Source organism: Oncorhynchus gorbuscha, linkage group LG06 (assembly GCF_021184085.1).
Source record: "Oncorhynchus gorbuscha isolate QuinsamMale2020 ecotype Even-year linkage group LG06, OgorEven_v1.0, whole genome shotgun sequence".
Taxonomy (NCBI): domain Eukaryota; kingdom Metazoa; phylum Chordata; class Actinopteri; order Salmoniformes; family Salmonidae; genus Oncorhynchus; species Oncorhynchus gorbuscha.
In genome coordinates, this window is record NC_060178.1 from 56962990 (window position 1) to 56985235 (window position 22246).

Genomic DNA, 22246 nt, shown 5'->3' on the forward strand with positions numbered 1-22246 from the left:
CAGAACACAACACACACAAGTTTGTGAACAATGCGTGCCCATGACCTCTTGGAATATTTCTGAGTTTCCACAGAACAATGACCCTAGTGAGAACAGAAGCTGTCTGGCCTGGAGTGTGAAGACGTGTTTAATGCAGTAGACTAGTGGCCAGCATTTTGGAAAACAAGCAACAATACATAATTTTCCTGGGTTTTGTTGATAGCATACAGTGAGGGGTAGACAGACACATTTTTGTTGTTGTTGGCAGCCTGCTTGTAGACAAATGGTTTCCTTGGGAAAGTGCGCTAATGACTGCGTTGACGTGTCGTCTTCATTCATCTTTTTCCTGTAGATGAGATCACCAACAGCTTCCGTCGCTATGGACACCTGGTGGTGGATTGGCCCCACAAAGCCGAGAGCAAGTCATACTTTCCACCTAAAGGTAAGAACAGTTTCGCCACACCAGTCTGTAAAATAACAGACCTCAGTCCACAGTAAAAGGTGTTATTGTTCAGTCACTGTCTCAGGGAGATCATGCTGCGCTGCTAAGGCAAAGGTTGTTTGCGAAGGGTTACGTTACCTAGAATTCCAGGGTCAGTGCGTCTCGAGGCATCTGTTTATTAATATGGCGCCCTACTGCTATCTCGGGGATAGAAACACACACACACACACACACACACACACACACACACACACACACACACACACACACACACACACACACACACACACACACACACACACACACACACACACACACACACACACACACACACACACACACAGAGCCCCACTCTGGTCTTGAACCACAGGCTCCTGAAGGGCCCAGAGCACAGTGTTTTTCTGTTTAATACCTGGAGAGTGCAAAGGCTTTCTCCTGGCCCCCCTTCCCTCTTCAGTTTCATTTGGATAGGTGACCATAGCGGAGAAGGCCCTTCCTTTCAGGCCCTGTGCCTGTATCACATCACTCCGCTGGCCCATCACACACACAGACACTTCTCTGTGTCATATTAGGGAAACTATTAAAGCAGAAATAGCTGACATTCCTTAGGCCGATGGTAATATGCTGCAGCTGTGAAAACTGCCAGTTTCTTCCCTCTCGCATTTTCAATTTCCCATTTTTTTGGGGGGGGGGATGATCGGCTTTTATTTTCAATAGTCCTCGGCTCTCTATTCCAAAGCTCAGGAGGGGGAAAATGCAGCATCCTTTTAGGGGAATGAGTTACGCTTGAGGCCCGTAGGATTCCTTGTAAGGGAGGGAGGGAAGACTTGGTTAGCCACAAGGAAACCACCACCTCGTGTGGTACTCGCCCATGTGTATTGATGTTGTAATGTAGCATTGGGCCACGTACGTATCTCCCTTTTGAAAACACAGATGCCAGGTGAGAATGGCTGAAATCCCTTGTTTACACCATCTTCCTAATTATGCGGTTTAAACTCTGCACGTTGTAGTGGTTGAAAGAGTTAGTGGCAAAGTTCTTAGCAGGAGATGTGTGAGGTTCCGCACGTGTGCTTCTGTGTGTGTGTGTGTGTGTATCCTATCCTTTCATGCGCTGTAACGGGTGCTTCGCAGATGTGCTATTCCCATCAAGTGGTCATCAATCTCTCCCCGTATTAAAAGTGGTTCCAAGCTGACCTAATGGAAGACGGTAGTCACTTTGTTCCGTCTTGTGCCACATTAAAAAGAGCAGTTATGTGTCTCTGTACAATTATGAAACTCTTCTTTTTGGTTTGGAAGATGAGGATAACTCATGTTGTGGCTCACAGGCCACGCGAAGGGCAGGGCAGTGTCTATCTACGGGCTGAACTGGGATCAGTTGCAAGCCCGGGGCCAGATAGGTAGTTATCCCTGATGGACAGGCCTGAGGTCCATTCACGGGCCACTGCACTGTTCCTATACTTCCTAGTACATGTGTCCCATATCGGGCTTAGTCCCATTCTCTCAGCCTGCCTGTGTCTGTCTGTCGGCCGGATGATGTCACTGACCGGTGAGGTTGCCATGGCGGCGGTGCTGCTCACAACTGCTCATTGAGCCCTGCAGTCCCAGGCGTCACCGTTGGCGACGAGCTCCAAACACCACTGAAGTTATTTCTGTCTTCTCCGCATGGCAGTAGAGATGAGCCAGGAAGGGGAGGGGGCTCCTTTGGGGTTTAGAGTGGCTGCTTTTAGGATAATGTGTCTGTGTCAGAGCCTGGATGCTGGGAGCTTATCCATGTTACAGGGGGGCGAGGTGCGCATAGGCGGGCTTAGGAGGACAGGGCACAGCCTCGAGCCAGGGGTCTGACAGACACAGGCCACTCTAATGATGCCACCGGAGCCCCATTGGCAGTGCCCTCGCACCTAAGGTTGGTTTAACTCTCTTTACTCATGGTACAGAGAAGGTGTGTGGGGGATGATCGAGGATGCATCGAGTGATTCTTCACAAATTGAGATGATTAGTGAAGCTTAGTTTCACCTCCTCTGGTCTCAGCTGCCTGTGCTCTCGTCACTCTCCCATGCCTATTTGTTTTAGGAAAGCAGATATTTGTCTCTCTCTCTCCCCCTCCCTAATTTATCTCCAGCCTCACTCCCTCCCTCCTTCCTCTCATCATGTAAGCTCCTGTCAGCAGTGCATTTTATTTACTTTCAGTGGCAGAGTTCCAGCTCTTAGTGGTTGGTCTGGTTTCTCTCTCTTCTTCACCCATCTTCTTTTCCATATCTCTTCCCCTCCCTCTTTCTATCATTGGTCTGACCAATAGGAATCCACGCTTCAAGATTATTTTGATCACGCGGACTGGGATATGTTCATCGTAGCTTCAGAAAATAACACCTATACCGTAATGGTGAATGAGTTTATCAGGAAGTGCATAGGAGATGCTGTACCCACTGTGACTATTTAAACCTACTTCAACCAGAAACAGTGGATAGATGGGAGCATTGGCACAAAACTGAAAGCGCGAACCACCGCATTTAACCTGGGCAAGAAGACTGTGAATATGTAAGAATACAATGTAGTTATTCCCACCGAAATTAAGCAGGTTAAACGTCAGTCTAGGGACAAAGTTGAGTCCCAGTTCCACGGCTCAGACACGAGACGTATGTGGCAGGGTCTACAGACAATCACGGACTACAAAAGGAAATCACCTCCACCCTACTTGTTACCCTAGATCCACTCCAATTTGCTTGCCGCCCCAATAGGTCCACAGACGATGCAATCGCCACCACACTGAATGTTGTTCATTGACTATAGCTCAGCATTCAACACCGTATTACCCTCCAAGCTCATCATTAAGATCAAGGCCCTTGGTCTGAACCCCGTCCTGTGCGACTGGGTCCTGGACTTCCAGACGGGTTGCCCCCAGGTGGTGAAGGTAGGAAACAACACCTCTTTGCTGATCCTCAACACTGGGGCCCCACGATGGTGTGTGCTCAGCCCCCTCCTGTACTCCCTGTTTACCCCGCTATCATCCAGAAGATGAGGTCAGTACAGGTGCATCAAAGCCTCTGTCTCAAGGCCATCAGACTGTTAAACAGCCATCATGAGCACATCAGAGGCAGCTGCCTATAGACATAGATTAGGAATCACTGACCACTCTAAGGAAATGAACCACTAGCCCATTGAATAAACTGTGCTCTATACTCTTCTACGGTATCTTAGTCACTTTAATTGTGTGTAAATATCGCATCACCCATCTCATATGTATATACTGTGTTCTATACCATGCCACCTTATCGTAGTTCAATGCCGCTCTGACATATGTATTCTTAATCCATTCCTTACTTAGATTTACGTGCATTTTGGTTATATGTTGTGAAACTGTTAGATATTACTGCACTGAGAGAAGCTAGAGGCTTAAGCATTTCGCTACACCCACAATAACATATGCTAAACTCGTGTATGTGACCAATATATTTGATTTGATTAGGATATAGACTCGGTGGCCAGTTTATTAGGTACAGCCCGCCACCAGCTTGTACGGTTGACACCAGGCAGGATGGGGCAGTGGACTCATGCTGCTTACACCAAATCCTGACGCAACAGGAACCAGGATTCGTCGGACCAGGCAATGTTTTTTTTCACTCCTCAGTTGTCCAGTGATGGTGATCACGTGCCCTTCTTGTTTTTAGCTGATTGGTGTGGAACCCGGTGTGGTCTGTTGCAATAGCCTATCTGTGACAAGGACTGGCGAGTTGTGTGTTCCCAAGATGCCGTTCTGAACACCACTGCTGTACTGCGCCGTTATTTGCCTGGTTGTGGCCCGCCTGTTAGCTTTTCACAATTCTTGCTATTCTCCTTCGACCTCTCATCAACGAGCTGTATTCGCCCACAGGTCTGCCACTGACTGGATGTTTTTTGTTTGTCGCACCGCTCTCTGTAAACCCTAGACACTGTCGTGCGTGAAAAGCCCAGGTGGACAGGCCTTTCGGAGATATTGGAACCTGGGGTGCCTGGCACCGACGATCATACCACACTCAGTCGCTTAGGTCATTAGTTTTACCCATTCTAACATTCAATCGAACAGTAACTGAATGCCTCGATGTCTGCATGCTTTATGGAGCGAGCCACGGCCACATGACTCACTGTCTGTAGGAGCGAACCATTTTCGTAAATGGGGGGGTGACAGTCTATATACCCCTTGCACATTTCTTTACATTTTGCTGCCTTACAAATGTTATCTAAAAATGGATTAGAGTAAGTGTACTTAATCTAAGTTTAGACATTTCTGACATATAAAAACAAAGATTATTCTCTCGAAGTTTTGACTTTAAAAAAAAAAAATATATATATATATATATATATGAAATAAATATTTGATAAAACGTAAAAAGTCCGGACTGGGCTTACCCCTTAAGCCCATAGGTGTTCCAAATCGCCCCCCCCCCTTCCCCTGTTAAATAATAGATTTTTATTCATTTCCAAATATTCAAAACTTACAAACTGACATTTCTTATGTAAAATTGTATTATATGAATTACCCCTGAAGTTAAACTGATCATTACTATTCATCATGAAATAAAATAAGATCTATGTGGAGATATATTTGGATATCTATGTGGACTTAGGCTTCTGTTCGTTGACAACCAGTACACGCCTGACTCAACTAATCATAGACTTTAATCAAGACCTTAATCAGGTGTGTTACTGCTTGGTTAGAACAAAACCCTGCACCAACACCAGCCCTCTCTGGATAAGAAGCCATGCACACAGACTGTAACACACACACTGGCCCTCTGGATAAGAAGCCATGCACACAGACTGTAACACACACCGGCCCTCTGGATAAGAAGCCATGCACACAGAGACTGTAACACACACTGGCCCTCTGGATAAGAAGCCATGCACACAGAGACTGTAACACACACACCGGCCCTCTGGATAAGAAGCCATGCACACAGAGACTGTAACACACACTGGCCCTCTGGATAAGAAGCCATGCACACAGACTGTAACACACACTGGCCCTCTGGATAAGAAGCCATGCACACAGAGACTGTAACACACACTGGCCCTCTGGATAAGAAGCCATGCACACAGACTGTAACACACACCGGCCCTCTGGATAAGAAGCCATGCACACAGAGACTGTAACACACACACTGGCCCTCTGGATAAGAAGCCATGCACACAGAGACTGTAACACACACTGGCCTTCTGGATAAGAAGCCATGCACACAGACTGTAACACACACTGGCCCTCTGGATAAGAAGCCATGCACACAGAGACTGTAACACACACAACTTTCAATTCATTATCTGAAAGGTGATTCACATTTGCTGCACTGCTATTCTTGTTGATTAAGGTACAAGTGGTGAACAAAAAAAACCTGATGATCATCACCCTGACATCCCTCACCTCTGATGTTATTCTTCTGTCTCTGCATCAACGACTACCTTGTCCACTCCAAGGGACTTGAGGTTTCTAATTGTTCCTAATAGTTTCCAGTCTTGGTATAGGCACAATGGCTAGATGCATAATGTGCACAACTGTAGTTTTTTTGTGTGTTTTTTTTAATTAATCAACTTAAATCTGAACAAGAGACATTTGTGCTCATTGAATATTGGGATATCAACACACTGTCTCTGTGTGTTTCATTGCAAACTCTGCTTAATAAGAGTATACTGGGCTTAATTGGAACAACAGTGATTTATTGTATAAAAATAAAAATAAAAGACAGAATAGGAAAGCCTACTCATAAAATATTTGGAAACCAATGGTTTGGGGTATAAATACACCCTGAGTGTACAAAACATGAACACCTGCTCATTCCATGAGATAGACTGACCAGGTGATTTCAGGTGAAAGCTATTGATGAAGGGGAGGAGACGGGTTTAAAGAAGGACTTTTAAGCCTTAAGACAATTGAGACATGGATTGTGTATGTGTGCCATTCAGAGGGTGAATGGGCAAGACAAAAGATTAAAGTGCCTTTGAACAGGGTATGGTAGAAGGTGCCAGGCACACTGGTTTGTGTCTGCAACGCTGCTGGGTTTTTCACGCTCAACACTTTCCTGTGTTATCAAGAATGGTCCGCCAACCAAAGGACATCCAGCCAACTTGACACAACTGTGGGAAGCATTGGAATCAACATGGGCCATCCCTGTGGAACGCTTTCGACACCTTGTAAAGTCCACGCCCTGATGAATTGAGGCTGTTCTGATGGAAAAGGGGGGAGTGCAACTCAATATTAGGAAGGTGTTCTTAATGTTTTGTACACTGTATAGACTACAGTATTATGCAAAGTTAGTTTTCATCATATTGAATAATATTTATTTATTGCCATATTCTGTATAGACGGTGCTTTTTGTGCTACTGTACCCTTTAACCCTCGTACCTGTATCCAGGTTGAAAATGGCCGATTTGGGCACTGATAAACATCTAAATTGGAACACAGTGGCTGTACAGTAACATGCTAAACATGTCTGAACAAAATGAGTCTGTCTATTGTGAAGAAAATGTACCTCTGCACACGCACCTGAATGCACTCGTGACTCCTTTCTATGCGCGCCAAAATGATGTCCCGTTTCCCTGAATTGCATTATGAAAGCTTAGCGCTGTAATATCACATTTTATAACTTAGCTCATCATGTTGACTGAACAGGCTTTCAAATGATGCCCACCTGACTCGGATTGCGATTTATTCTGGGCCGTTTTTGGATTGCGTAAACAAATCTTTGTGTGAGAGTGGGGGATGCAGGGATGTGTTCCAAACATAACTACAAGTGTGCTTGCTCTAGTTCCTCAACGGTTCCTCCTCCATCTACACACAATACCCCATAATGACAAAATGAAAGCATGTTGTAGATTTAAAAAATATATATATTATTGAAAATAAAATGCATAAATATTTGATTTGCATAAGTATTCACAACCTGTGTCAATACATGTTAAAATCACGTTTGTTAGCGATTACAGCTGTAAGTCTTTCTGGGTATGTTTTTTAGAGCTTTCCACACCTGGATTGTGCAACATTTGCCCATTTTCAGAATTGTTTAAGCTCAGTTAAATTGGTTGTTGATCATTGCTAGACAACTATTTTCAGGTCTTGCCATAGATTTTCAAGTAGATTTAAGTCAAAACTGTAACTCAGGAACATTCACGGTCTTCTTGGTAAGCAACTCCAGTGTAGATTTGGCCTTGCGTTTTAGGTTATTGTCCTGCTGAAAGGTGAATTAATCTCCAAGTACCTGATGGAAAGCAGACTAAACCAGGTTTTCCTCTAGGATTTTGCCTGTGCTTAGCTCCATTCTGTTTATTATTATTTTTTATCTTGGAAGAACTCCCCGGTCCTTAACAATTACAAGCATACCCATAACATGATGCAGCCACCACTGTGCTTGAAAATATGGCAAGTGGTACTCATAAGTGTGGGGCAAATCCAATGCCACATATTAAACACTTTGTAGTCAGGACAAAAAGTGAATTGCTTGCCCAATTCTTTGCCAGTATTACTTTAGTCCATTGTTGCAAGCAGGATGCATGTTTTGGGAATATTTTTTATTCTGTACGGGCTTCCTTTTCACTCTGTCAATTAGGTTTGTATAGAGGAGTAGCTACAATGTTGTTGATCCATCCTCTGTTTTCCCCTGTCACAGCCATGTTCAATGTCTGCTTTTGAATTTGTACCCATCTACCAATAGATGCCCTTCTTTGCAAGGTATTGGAAAACCTCCCTGGTCTTTGTGGTTGAATCTGTGTTTAAAATGCACTGTATGTGTGGGGTACAGAGATGAGTGGGGTCATAAAACAAAATGTTAAACAACTTATTATGTGACTTGTTAAGCAAATGTTCACTCAAGACATTTCAGCTTTTCATTTTTAATTAATTAATTAGTATTTATTTTTTTCTCTAAAAAAACATAATTCCACTTTGACATTATGGAATATTGTGTGTAGGCGAGCGACAATTTTTTTGGGGGGGGGCAATTTAATCAATTTTAAGATCAGACTGTAACACAACATGGAAAAAAGGTGTGTGAATACTTTCTAAAGGCACTGTATCAGCACATTAATATCGTATGTTTACATCAAATATGATCACTTATCTGAAAAGGTACACTTTTTTTTTTTGTGATTCAAAATGTTTCTCAAAGAAGACACTTTCACTTTCAAAATGTGGAATAGGTTGTGTAGATTGGTAGGAGAAAATCTTAATTTAGTCCCTTTTTTTGGGGTAGAATTTTTAAGGAAACTGAAGATCGTAAGGGTTGTGTAGACTTTCACTAGGCAGTGCTTAGGGCAGCTTGGCTTCTGTTTCTCTTCTCTTCCATGTCCTTCCCCCTTCTTTCCGCCTTTCTGTTTTCAGGATACGCTGTACGTATCAGACATGGTCAGTTGAGACAATTGAGACCGCTTTCTATGTGAGGATTTTGATGATGAGCTGTGAGGGAGCTTTGCCAGAGTCTGCTCTCCAGCCTTCACAGATGGGACTCGCTGGCCCATATCCATAAAGGTTCTCAGAGTCGGTCCTGCTCTAGGATCCGTTTTGCCTTTCAGAGCGTACTAAATAAGACAGTGGGGACCTGCTCCTAGATCAGAACTCTTACTCTGAGATGCTTTATAAATACGGGCCAGACCAGTCTGCAGAGTCTGGAAAGAAACAAGTTCCTGAATCAGGAAACATTTAGCCTTGATAAATTGTCACCCTATTAAATCAGACGCATAAACGTTAACCATACTTTGAAATGAGTCTCGCCGCTTGAAACGTTATCGTTTAAACTTTTTTCGGAAACTGAAATGTTGGTGGCTATTGATTTGTGAGGGAAGTTTTAGGCTGAAGTTCAGTTGGAGAGCCATAGTGGATGCGCTGTGCAAGTCACTGTTTGTTGGGTAAATTGGTCATCGTTTGTACAGCGGAGTCTTGGAAGTTTTTTGAGTCGAGGTGTGAAATTGGAGTGGCTCGTTTGTGAGGTCATGTGTAGCTAGCTGTTTGACACAGTGTTGGCCGTCGGCGAGGGAAAGAGTTTGTTCGTGTCTGAGGTCATTTTGTTGGCCGTAGGACCATGAGGTATCCAGACCTGTCGTTTTATCTGTAAACAGAATTCTTTACAGTCCAAAACTCTGCCTGGCCGTATGTTTTCCTTTACTCCCTTGGCGCAGTCGGGAGCTCCGCAGTAAAAGCTTTTCTAAATCTCAGGCACGAGCCACTGCAGATCTGTGCTCCCCTCTCCTCCTCCTCTGGTTTACTAAGCCCCTGCACTGCGGAAGGCTTGCCTGCCTGTCTGGACCGATTCTCCTTCTCAACTGTGCACTTGCATACTTTCTCACGTGGATTTATTAACAACTGTGGAACTTCCCTCCCACCTAATGCTTACACCAATCCTATGCTTTTCAATGTGTGACGGTGCGAGTGCACATGATGGCACCCATCCTAATGGCGAAGTGTGTGTGTGTGTGTGTGTGTGTGTGTGTGTGTGCCTATTCCGCCTGTTGAATGTGATCCTGACAGTTGCTAAAAGGTGACCGAAGTTAATCCTATACGGTGCTTTGACTCTAACAAGGAAGTGAACACTGTGTACTCACTGTGAAAGCCAAGAACTGCCTCCTTCATTTAGCGGCTCGGCTAGACTAGCCCCTTCCCTCAACTGTGTAACCCCTAACGCTGCCAGTCGACCGTCCAACCCACTATTTTCCTTCCCCAACGTCTCTTCCTCTATTTTTCTACTCCATACACACACCATTTTCTCTCTCTATCTCCCTCTCTCTGTGTCGCTTGCGCGCTCTCTCCGTCTCTCTTTGTGTCGCTCTTTGTCTGTCGCTCTCTCTCGCGCTCTTTCTCTCTCTTTTACACACTCTTGCTCCGGGACAGAACACGCTGTTCCCTTCCCTGACTGTGGCCTCTGGCTGTCGCTGCCGTTTCTGAAGACTGCTGCACGCAGTCTCTCTCTCTGTGCTTAAACCACATGATTCCCGACCCGATGACACCCTCTTTATTTAATGTGTTTTTTCTATTCTGAGGTTATGACAAAGCACATTGGGCACACACACCAGCCTGTTTCCATTATCCTGGTTGTCTTAGGTTGTCTTAGGTTTTCCCCATGTTGGGCCCAGGAGGAGTCGGGTCTTAGTTAACCAATAGCAGAGACACACAGATGGACTAGTCATTTAGTGGTTGTGTTATGGTTGTGGCCTGGGAAATGTGGTTCATTGGTCAGGATGATTTACTACATGAGTGTTAAGTGTGCAACCAGGCTGCACTACTGCCGGTCTGCAAATGAACCATTCCACCTGGTGGTGTGTGTACTTTGAAATGTCCACTTAATGGAGAATCATAGGCCTTGTGTCTTGTTTGCAATCCTTTTCCTTAGACATTTGTCTTCAAATCATTTTCCCCGCAACTTATTGACACGTCTTGTGATGGCTGAAGTTCCACCTCCTGTGTTTTTGTCCCCTGCAATGAAATCGGTCAGATCGGTTTCCGTCCGTTCATACGTTAATCACGTGATATCTCAGACGGCACCGGCACGATTTTGACAAAACTGGGGTGAATGACGCCATAAAAATCCGGCATTTACAAAATGACACTGATTGGCCCAAGGTGGAAGCTGTAGTAATTAACAGAAATGTGTGAGTCACACTAGGGAGGAAGAGGCAAAGCGAGAGTGATAACTGGGCACAAAATCTGTAGGTCTAATAGAAGTTTCGTAGTGCTTAGTTTGTTACTGGTGTGCTGATAAGTAAGATGTGGCAACTCTGAGAGAGAAAAAAAAAACACTTTATATCAGAGTTGTGCCTGTTGGTCACACTCGTATCTGCCTTCTTATTGGCTAGAATGGTCTCACCTGACCTTGCCTCCTTCCGACTGCCTTCTAGTCTGAGTATCAGTCTCTTCAGCTAACATTCCACTCCTTGCCACTTCCAACGAGTCTTTTGGCACATGACATGGCGTACAGGAAGTGGATTAGTTAGAGATTGGTACCCAGGCCAACTGCCTTGCATTTTGGAAGACATGTATTTTTAATTGTTAGTGGCCACTTGAGTATCTGGTCAATTTAATGGGTCACACACGATAACAGAAACGTATTAGTCACACGGGATATCTCAATTGGCCCAAGCGGGGTCGCTGCATCACTCGTGGGGGACGACATGCTTTCTGTTGCCTTGTTTTTAGTCCTCCTGATGTACTGAAAACGGCCTTGTGCTGACATATAGCAGCATTGACTTCTGGGGCCTCCTTGTTTTTGCTCATGGCGAGTGTGATGCACACGGACTCATCGGTTGTGACGCAGGCAGTCGGGGGCCAGAGAAGGGGGTACTAACCTGGGAGGAACATGCTGTCACTGACGCGTGTGAGACACAAAGTCCCCTTTTGAAGGGCCTGGTTGTGCTGGAGAGGTGGACAGCGAGTGCTGGTTGTGACCTCACTGAAGGACCCTAGACACACACGCTCCACTCAGGTGTGTGTGTGTGATGATGATGACTAAGCACTGCCGGGGGCTCAGTGAGAAAGACGAGAGGACTGGGGAGTGGAAATGCTTGATGCAGCCCTCGTGGTGACATGCATGGACTTGAACATATATATATACTGTCATTCGTGTATACGTTCTTCGACACACACACACACACACACACACACACACACACACACACACACACACACACACACACACACACACACACACACACACACACACACACACACACACACACACACACACACACACACACACACACACACACACACACACACACACACACACACACACACACACACCTTAATTTGCACAGACTCTCTCGCGCACACGCACACACCTTCATTTGCACACACACACACACATACTTTCACGATGTACTGAGTCAGTGTATGTTTCTTTCATCTTTCCCCCTCTTCACCCGTTGCAGCAGTTCCTTTGAGGAACGTCTGAGAGTAAAACCTGACAGTTGCACATTTCTCTGTTCCCCTAATTGCCACTCCGTTCCCGGCCAGGCGCTCTGCGTTCCGCATATACGCCTGAAAAGCAGTAGCCCCGTCACAGTCAGCTGACACAAGAAAGCACCCGCAGCGGCAGGCGGCGCCTCTGCCAGCCTTCTGCACCATAAATGTATGTCCTGTCTGCGTGTGGGCCCGGCTTCCCTCCCTCCATCCTGCCACTCTGCTGCCCGCTCTGCTTTGTGGCTCAGGTTCCCACATCACGTCCCTGGTGGCTCCACAGCTTTGCTCACATGATCACGGCCCTCTAGTTAAGGATATGTCAAATCATGTGCATCAAGAGGTGGAGATGCATGCTACTTGTATGGCTCTGGTCGGTGCTGGCCTGTTAGTTGCTGCAAATGTACTCTATTCCACTGAATGGAATAATCCTGTGACACTTTGTCTACCGTTTAATGTGTCATCATTTTCTTGTTCTGTTGCGTCTTTTGTTCACTCTGTTCACACAGTTGATACTGTGTTGTTTCCATATCAAATGCTAATACCAGAAGAATAGTGTGATATTAGGGCCATTGGACACAGCTATGCGACTGCTCCTCGAGTGAAGCTAGCTGACTCCCATACTCTCAATTACGGAATAGGCGTGACCCTAGTTAACTTCCCAACTCTCCCTAACTGACAGAATGGCCTTGACCCGAGGCCAACTCTTGCCTCTCCAACCCTTTCAGTAATAGATGATTTGACAATGCACACCGACAAGCCCTCTCCTCCCTTTCTCTCTGTATCTCTCTCTGCTGCAAAGCCAGACCTCGTCATCCCACAGGAGGAAATCGTTGCGCACCGTAACTTTCCGGAATGATTTGGAGAGTATTAGGTTGATACATTTTGCACGGGGTACTTTTGTTTTTGTACTGAAACTGAACAGACTTTGATTTGAGCTTTTTAGGCTGAAAGGTACTGTCTTCCGTGGTTCAGGTTTTAGACAGTACACAGTGTACTTACTGTGAACAGGATATATATATATTTTTTTTCTTTAGTCTTAAAAACTCTTCTGTCTCTTCTTCCAGGCTATGCCTTCTTGCTGTTCCAAGAGGAGGCCTCTGTCCAGGCCCTGATTGATGCCTGCATCGAGGAGGACGGGAAGCTTTACCTTTGTGTCTCCAGCCCCACTATCAAGGACAAACCAGTCAGTGAATACCGCAGTACTGCACTCTACTGTAATACCGTTTTCACACTACTAAGCTGAGCTAAACCGAGACAAGCCGACCTGTACTGTGCCAGTCTGGTTCTACATTCACCATAGTTGCTCTAACTGGGCTTGGAAGGACAATAACCAAGGCAGTTGGGTATAAGGGTGTAAGTGTGGATTTCGCGTCAGACACATTACTTCATTAATGATGCATTTCCTTTTTCCAGGTCCAAATCCGCCCCTGGAACCTGAGTGACAGTGACTTTGTGATGGATGGCTCCCAACCGCTGGACCCCCGCAAGACTATATTTGTGGGGGGGGTGCCCCGGCCTCTACGCGCAGGTAGGGGATTGGTCGAAACGGATGGAGATCAGTGGATAAGTTGGTGGATTTTCTGTGTAAGATCGACTGGCGTAGAACGTAGTCTCTACAGGCTGTAGTCAACAATACAGTTTTGCCAGTGAGAAAGCAATCCACTTTGTTTCCAGGCGGTTCGCTAACTGCCAGTCAGGTAAAATATTCACGCAAGGCTATTTAGGTGGTTCAGCATTTCTGTGCTTGGGACCAACATCACTGACTGGCTGTCTGCTATGTGGCCTACCCTAGTTAAATCAACAGTCAAAGACGACTACTGTAATGCACACTTTCAGGACAATGTTATTGGCAAAGAATGTTATTCAAGTCGCATCATTCTGCTTGTCTCATAAAAAATCTGATAACATTTTCATTAGACAAATTACGGCATGCAGTCATAACATTCTCTCTCGTCCTCTAGTGGAACTAGCTATGATCATGGACAGGCTGTATGGGGGTGTGTGCTACGCCGGCATTGACACTGACCCCGAGCTCAAGTACCCCAAGGGGGCGGGCCGTGTGGCCTTCTCCAATCAGCAGAGCTACATCGCTGCCATCAGCGCCCGATTTGTTCAGTTGCAGCACAACGACATTGACAAACGGGTGAGTGAGACCAAACACTGTATTCGTAATGTCTGTCTCCGTAGCAATAGTGCTTCAGGAGTTGCCCTAAAAGTTGGATAACAGGGAGATATCTTTAGCAGATGAAGAATGACTGACTGGGTTGTGTTCGTTAGGGCACGGAGCAGAAAAGGTTTTGCAACAGGGAACAAAAAGGAGTGTTTCTCATTGGACAAGTCCAGGTAGTACCTCCCTGTTTGTCAGTTTTCTTCCGTTTGGTGCCGAATGAACACGACCCTAGTGTAACCTCCCAGTAGGCCCTAGTGTAACCTCCCAGTAGGCCCTAGTGTAACCTCCCAGTAGGCCCTAGTGTAACCTCCCAGTAGGCCCTAGTGTAGGCTTTCTTATTTTTTTTTTATGTAACCTTCTAACTAGGCAAGTCAGTTGAGAACCAATTCTTATTTACAATGACTTCCTACCACGGCCAAACCCGGACGACGCTGGGCCAATTGTGTGCCGCCCTATGGGACTCACGGCCGGATGTGATGCAGTCTGGATTCAAACCAGGGACGGCAGTGACGTCTCTTGCACTGAGATGCGGTGCCTTAGACCGCTGCACCATTTGTGAGCCCAATGGTGTGCTGCTGTGGATCTGAACTCTTTAACTCTCATTAAGACCCTATACATAAGAGCTGTCATTATATGCTGGTATCCAACCGACAGTTTGGCGCAGCCTACAATACAGGGAGCCCCGGTTAGGTCTGTGGGATAGAGTTGGCTGTGTAATCACCCTGGCCTTCGGCTGCTGGAGGGCTGACCGATATTTGAAGTCCCAGACGTGGGGAAGGTTTAATTATAGGACTTCCTTATACATGAATATTCACTTTAGCCGTGGCCGGGTTATTTTGAGCGAGCTATCCCTATAGAGCATGGCCTATCGTGACCAACCAAGACTGGTCGTCTGCCAGCCCAGGGAGGCTAGTCTCAGTGGGGGCTTTTCATTCCACACTCCCTCTGTGCTGCCATAATCTAATATCCAACCCCAGTGGCTGGTTGAGCAGGCAGTGTCTTTATTCAGACTACTTCCCTGGGTTGGCTCTACTGTATGACCCAGGGCCATATTCAGTGTCCAACAGTAGGAGTGCTGATCTAGGATCAGGACCCCCCCCCCCCCCCCCCCCCCCACCTCTCCATAGCCATTATTACTTAAAAGGTCAAACTGATCCTAGATCAGCACCCCTAGCTCTGGGGGGGATACATTGTTGGAGGCTCCACCCAGAGAAGCCTCTCTGCCTGCCTTCGCGTCAACCACCACCGCGTCACACCCAAGTTCTCTCAGGGTTAGTTAATGTTCGTTCTTGTGGTTGAGGCCTAAAGCCTAGTTCACTGGTGTCCATCCACAACACTTTTGTTTGCACGTTGGAATTCTGTTCCGTCTGGCAACACGATCATTCTGTTAACTGTAAATGGCCTCTTGGTATTGTCTTAATGATATGTCAGAATGGTTCAATTACTGTACCTCAGAACAGCTTAATTGTTGTACTCACCGAGGTGATACTGGTATTTATTGGCCGTATTCATCAGGGCACACCATAGCAAAACATTTTGCAACGGTAAAAACAAAAACGAGCACCGTTGGACACGCTCAGGTACCCTTTTTCAGTCCGTTTCCTACCGTTTGGTGCCAAATGAAAATGAGCCTGGTTGCCAGTCTGTTTCTGGCTTTGGCCATTGCTTGTCGTAGTCTTACCAGGGCTGGGGGTTTAAAGAGAACCCTTCATTACATTGTCAGGCTGTAGTGGAGGGATCGCTGTATGTAACCAGGGCCTGCTCACACACTGTGTGTCATCTCCATGGCGACACAGATTGGATTGTCTGTCCCTTAGCAACGGTCAACGGACTCCACATTTTGTGTGTGTGTGTGGGGAAGTATACCTGCTTCAGTGCATAAAGAGTGCCAGGCAGAAGAATGTTGTGCAACACTTGGACACATGAGTCATTTTGGCTCTTGAAATATTCACCACATCTGCTTTCGCAGTGCCTTCCTTACCCATAGAGAGGAGAATAGGAACAGCTAGAGACAGAAACGTATTTGAGAAGTTGATATTTTTAGCCTCTAGGATGTCACAGTTGACATTAAACGGGCAAATAATACATGTAACAGAAATATACATTTCAGAACTCGGCAATGTCTTGCACTTGGTCAAACATTTAGCATAAAGCATGTGGACTCTGTTTACATTCCGACAATAGAGATTCAAGTTTGAGTTCAATCTACACCTCATGCCAAGAAGATAATAAGCCAGTGTCTCCTTTCTCTGGCCTTCCTTCAGGTGGAGGTGAAGCCGTACGTCCTGGACGATCAGATGTGTGACGAGTGCCAGGGGGCGCGCTGTGGGGGGGAAGTTTGCCCCCTTCTTCTGTGCCAACGTCACCTGCCTGCAGTACTACTGTGAGTACTGCTGGGCCAGTATCCACTCCCGGGCGGGCCGAGAGTTCCACAAGCCACTGGTGAAGGAGGGGGGCGACCGCCCTCGACACGTGTCCTTCCGCTGGAGCTGAGGGGGTCGAGGATAAGCCCTGCCCCGCGGCCCCACCCCCAACAGCCCCTCAACCCCCTTAACCGGGACAGCGCTACACCCCTCACCCCCCCCCCCCCTGCTCTGCACCCCCTCCCCACCACCTCAACATCAGTGAAGAGGATAACTACAAATACATGGGTCTTTCATTTTCAAACTACACTGCTTGATTACGAACTCATTGTCCAGTGTACCCTTATGATGACAATAGGGTGGGGGAAAAAAATGAATCGCAAAAGTCTATCTGCTTAGAATTTGCACTTTGGCTCAAAACTCACTAAACACATATGGGATGTAAGCAAAAAAACATATTGTGTTCAAGTCCCCTGTTCCATGACTTGGTGGGTCAGGGTCTCCTGATTATACAGTTACAGTACATATATATTTAAAAAGTATATATATATTTTTGATTTAAATATATCTATCTATCTAACATTTAAAGATAATTAAATTCTATGGGAAAGGAGCATGCACTTATTTTAAAAATGTTTTAGGATATCGCCCCTTATATTACCAAAGGCAAAAATGAAATCCATGCATTCAGAAAACCTAAATAGGTGGCATAAGATGTAGGAAGACTATACATTTATCCAGTAGTCTGGGCCATAGAAGACCAGATTTAAAAAATAAAATAAAAACATGGCTATATTTGCTCTCCATTTTGACTCTGAAAATAGTAAAATTAATACCTCATAAGACTCAATCAGATTTTGTTTTGCTTTTGATTTGTAGGTCTTTATTTTTGTTAGGACTTTATTTTCTAGTGTTGTGTTGATGTAATGCTGCTGAATAGTACTGTATTCAGGCTAGGGTGTTATAACAACTATGATGTCACCTGGTGTTAAGGATGATGACAGGCTATCATAGGGAGAGGGGCGTCCCTTACGATGCCTAGTATGATGTGGGGTGGGGGGAGTCGCCCCTAACTGCATGTTCTTTTCAATCAGGTTGCTGCATGCAATAGAATTTCAGTCTCATGTCTACTATTAAATTCTGCCCATGTTTGCACAGCACCAATATAGATGTACGTACAACTAGCATGAAACTGGACTCAACAGGGAAGACAGACTGGTAAAAGAATCCAACATCCCCCAGTGAGAAGTTAACAGCCACAGGGGCAGTATGAGCAGGCTGCTTCTGCACAAGGTGGCTAACATAACCAGATGACGAAACCTTAATATTAAACCTGAATCCAAGTAGATGTAGGATATATCATTTAAAACTGTCTACGATAGGTGAAGTACTTTTTTTCTTTTTTTTGCAGTGATTGTTAATATAATTGTGCGATTTCTGTTAGTTTTATACCGTACATAGTTGGGTCTGAGTATGCCTATAGAACTGTGATTTCGCTTTAAGTGTTGTAAACGTCCGACATAGAAGTCCTGTGAAACTTCATGAACTAGTGTATGCACACGTGTATATATACGTTCTCTCACACACATACACACACACACACACACACACATTACACAGATGGTTCTCTTTCTCTTAAACATACATACATGTACATATACAGACCTAGTACGCACACAACGTTTGACCCAAATACACAGAACATATGACACGCAGACTAAAGTGAGCTTGAATCTGAGAAACTCAGAACTGCTGTCTGTACTGTTGACAGGGTCATGTCCCCCAAAAAAACCAAAGAGCTCACATATGTTCAACTTAAACCACCAACACATACGGAGACCACAGATGATACTGTGCGAAGCATCAAGCGCTATGCCTGTGGGTTTAAAGGTGCAAGTTAGAAACATTTGTACTGTGGTGGTGACAAGGCATACGAGACAGTGATGAGAAGACAGACAGAACATTGAAGCTACTGGAGACTTGTGGTTTAGTAAACTGAGCTCCTTCTCAGCCTGCACATAAAGTTCTCTGGCTACGGGGTTGTGATAACATTGCCAGAACATTGTGTGCTAGCTGGGATTTACCATATTTATCCAGATTTTCCTGCAAAGCTTGAAGTAGAATAATGACCTGCTAAAATGGTGGACATTTTTTTGTATTTATCAAAAGGCTATGGAATGGGTTGCAGTTGAATAGGATGGGTGGGGTGGGAGGTATTGGGTAGTTAAATGCAGGACAAATAAACTAAGTATTGGCTGCTGGGGTTGGTTTGGGTTTGAGCGGTGGCGTTTGGGGCTAAGTTACACTGGTTTTTAGCAGTTTTGTGGACAATCCAGTCTGGATCCTGCAACATTGCGAGTTGATGTGTCGTCTCCTTTTCTGTGTGTTGCGATTGTCCCATGCTGGCACCCCCGCCGTCCTCTCTCGGTTTTAGTCGCAAAACGGTTTGCTTTAGGACAAACCATTTTGTTTGTTTCTTGTAAAAGTAAACTAATCTAAACCGAAGATACTTTTTTATTGATAGAAAAGTCTACAAAAAAAAAGAGGCTAACCATGAGTAATAATTAGTCTCCCTATTTAAGTGAATTCTGGGTGTTTTTGTGAGATGTCTTTCCCCGCCCAGAAGGGTTTTCTATGTTTGTTCCTTCTCTATAATAGACGTGTTATGCACTACTCTTTGTATCTGGACAGTTTAACAGTCAGCAATTGTTTTTGTTGGGAGAAAAACAAAAAGTGTGCTTTCTGACTGACATGATCTTTTGCAATACCTCAATTTTGAAATATATTAGGAGAGAAATTGATATTTTCTAAGTTTATTCAAATAAAAAAATATATATATATTAATTTAATTCTGCCAGAGATGATTTAACAGGTGGTTGATTTTATTTTTGTCATGCTTATTTGCTTTTATTTTAAATTTTATTTTTTGAAAAAACAACTGAAGGAGCTAGAGCTTTATAACTTTAATATAATGACGTAGTTAGCTGAAGTACAGAGTCTACCTTATTACAGAGGAGGTTAGAGTGAGTTTCCCACTGGTCTTATACCCGTGGAAGCACGGTGTCACCAAGACAAACATAACATGAGTGGTAGTGTTCCAAGGAAAATATTAGTCCTAAAAATTGTTGTTCTACATAAATAAAAGTCTATCAGGTGAACTGAAGATACTTCCCTTATTTTGTATATTTATAATCAGTCATTTACTATGCTGACCAGAATTGTGAAAGAGATCTTCTGTTCATGTTATTTTTTAATAACTTTTTTATGTTTCCTAAAAGTATGCGTTTCATTTTGTTTTGTAAAAGCAACACCCTAATTTTGTTAGCCTGAGATTGTTTAAAAAAAGAGACTTTAAGCAGATGAGGTGGAGAGAAAGGAATGTTAAAAAATATATATATTATTAAGAGATACAAGTGTTTCAACTGTAACTTGTTCGAAAGCCCCCAAGGTGCATCAATTGACTGGTAGCCTTCTATTCACGCAAGACTTGAATTAGTCCCATTTTTTTTTAAGGCTAAGAACCTCGATTCTTTGTTGTAATGTGCAATACTGTTTGTACTGTTTGTAAAAAAAAAAAAATATATGAAAAAAGAAAGAGGCAAATCTTTATTGCAGATTTATTTTCATTGCAAGCATTGTGATTCACTAAAATCATTTTCTACTGTGTATTTACCTACTCTACATGCTAGTACCTTCCAGTAGTAATGTAGCCTTTGTACTGAGAAATTTTTCATTATTTTTAGAGATTTTTGCTAAAAAAGAAAATAATTTAAACATTTACGTATTTTTATTTCGTATTTTCTTTACAGACTTATTTCTCAACCATTAATAGTTATTTCTGGGGGAGACTTTCATATCTGGTCAATGTCATTAATATTATTTTATATTTTTACTTGGAATAAATTCATTTTATGATGCTAATTCTTTAAAAAAATATACTTTTTTCATTTGTTCACTTTATTTTATTTTTGGAAGCTGAAAAACCTTTGTAATATTGTTACTTAAGTGTGTAGATTTTTTAAATGCAAAGCTTAATGTGTTAACTCGCTGATGTTGCTTACATTAGTGTGACGATTTAAGGAGGGGGGGGGGACTATTACGGTTGGTATTGTTAAGCGATTGGCAATGTAAAACAAATGAACGGGCAATAAAATGAAAAGGCAGAATGTGGTATGTTGTGATGTTGTGGAAGCTGGACAATGCTACTTACCACTCCTACTGCTTCTGCTACTGCTTCTGCTACTGCAGTATAACCCCACCTTGTATAGTCAATAACATTGTATGGCTAAGATGTCACAACACTTCCATTGATGTGAAACATCACATTAATACCTTTTTAAAACGTTAATCATGTTACATGACCCTCCCTTTAGTTTCAGATGTTGGGTAAACCCCTGTAGGAACCTGAAAAGTGGCTATGTGCACCAGTGAGATTGTATTTAAGAATTAATGTAAATGTTAAGATGAACTGTATAATTAAGTGGAGGGTGTGACTTGTTGGAATTTATTCCCGATAATAGGAGCCATACATCTAAATCGTTGACAGGTTCTGTCCCCAAACCACCTAGATTTCTTTAGTCACAGTTTAGTGTGTACGAACTGGCCTTAGATTTAAATTTGAGCCAAGATACACTAACATTATGTGGTGCGTTCTTCGGGGATTGCATTAACCTGATTTTTGCCCTCACGTCCATATGAAGTGTTGTGACATCACCACTTCCTGTACTATAGTATTGTCATCAATAAGCGGAAAAAAACACCAATGCAAATGCTGGTCTGAGAATGTTACTTCAAACTTGTCTTTTCTACCAGTTTGTACAGGTAGTGTTCTACTAATTAACTTAATCTCGTACTCACCCAGTGCTTTCTCCCAAGGGTCAGTATTAGTTACACCACCAAGTATTTATTACATTTTATTTATTTGTTAAGCAAACCTATACCCTGGCAATATTAAACTATGTGCAACTGAAAGGGACAGTTTGGATTAAAATGGAAATCATGTGTGGTGGAGGAAATTTCATATACCTGTTTCATAACGCTTCATGAATGTTCTCTCAGTAGGTCCTTCATTTTGTGATCTAAAAAAAGATTTAACTTGCTCAATAGTTTTTTTTCAGACAAAATCACTACTTTTTAAAAGTGAAGTGTTCATTAATTTTTCAAAGTAATACTTATTTTGTTTGATTACTGGTTCTATCTTGACAAGGCTTTGAAATTGTTGACTTGGACCTATGCTTGTCTGAATTTGCAGTATAACTAATAAAAAAAACATGGAGCTCTATGCTGCTAATGCTTACTACTACTGCTTCAAGGTTGTAGTTCCCACCTTTTCCCTTTTTCTGTACTAATAAGCAAGTCTTATTAAATATAGTTGTATGACGCTG

At 43.8% G+C, this 22246-nt stretch overlaps 1 protein-coding gene across 1 annotated transcript in view; it reads left to right on the plus strand.

The window, feature by feature from the left end:
* Positions 1-22246, plus strand: part of cpeb3 (cytoplasmic polyadenylation element binding protein 3) — a 62576-nt gene extending 40330 nt beyond the window's left edge. The window contains 6 exon segments of the mRNA XM_046353637.1: positions 332-421; positions 13394-13512; positions 13743-13857; positions 14291-14472; positions 16764-16826; positions 16828-22246. Of these exon segments, the coding sequence (XP_046209593.1) occupies positions 332-421; positions 13394-13512; positions 13743-13857; positions 14291-14472; positions 16764-16826; positions 16828-16992 (734 nt within the window). The 3' untranslated portion in view covers positions 16993-22246.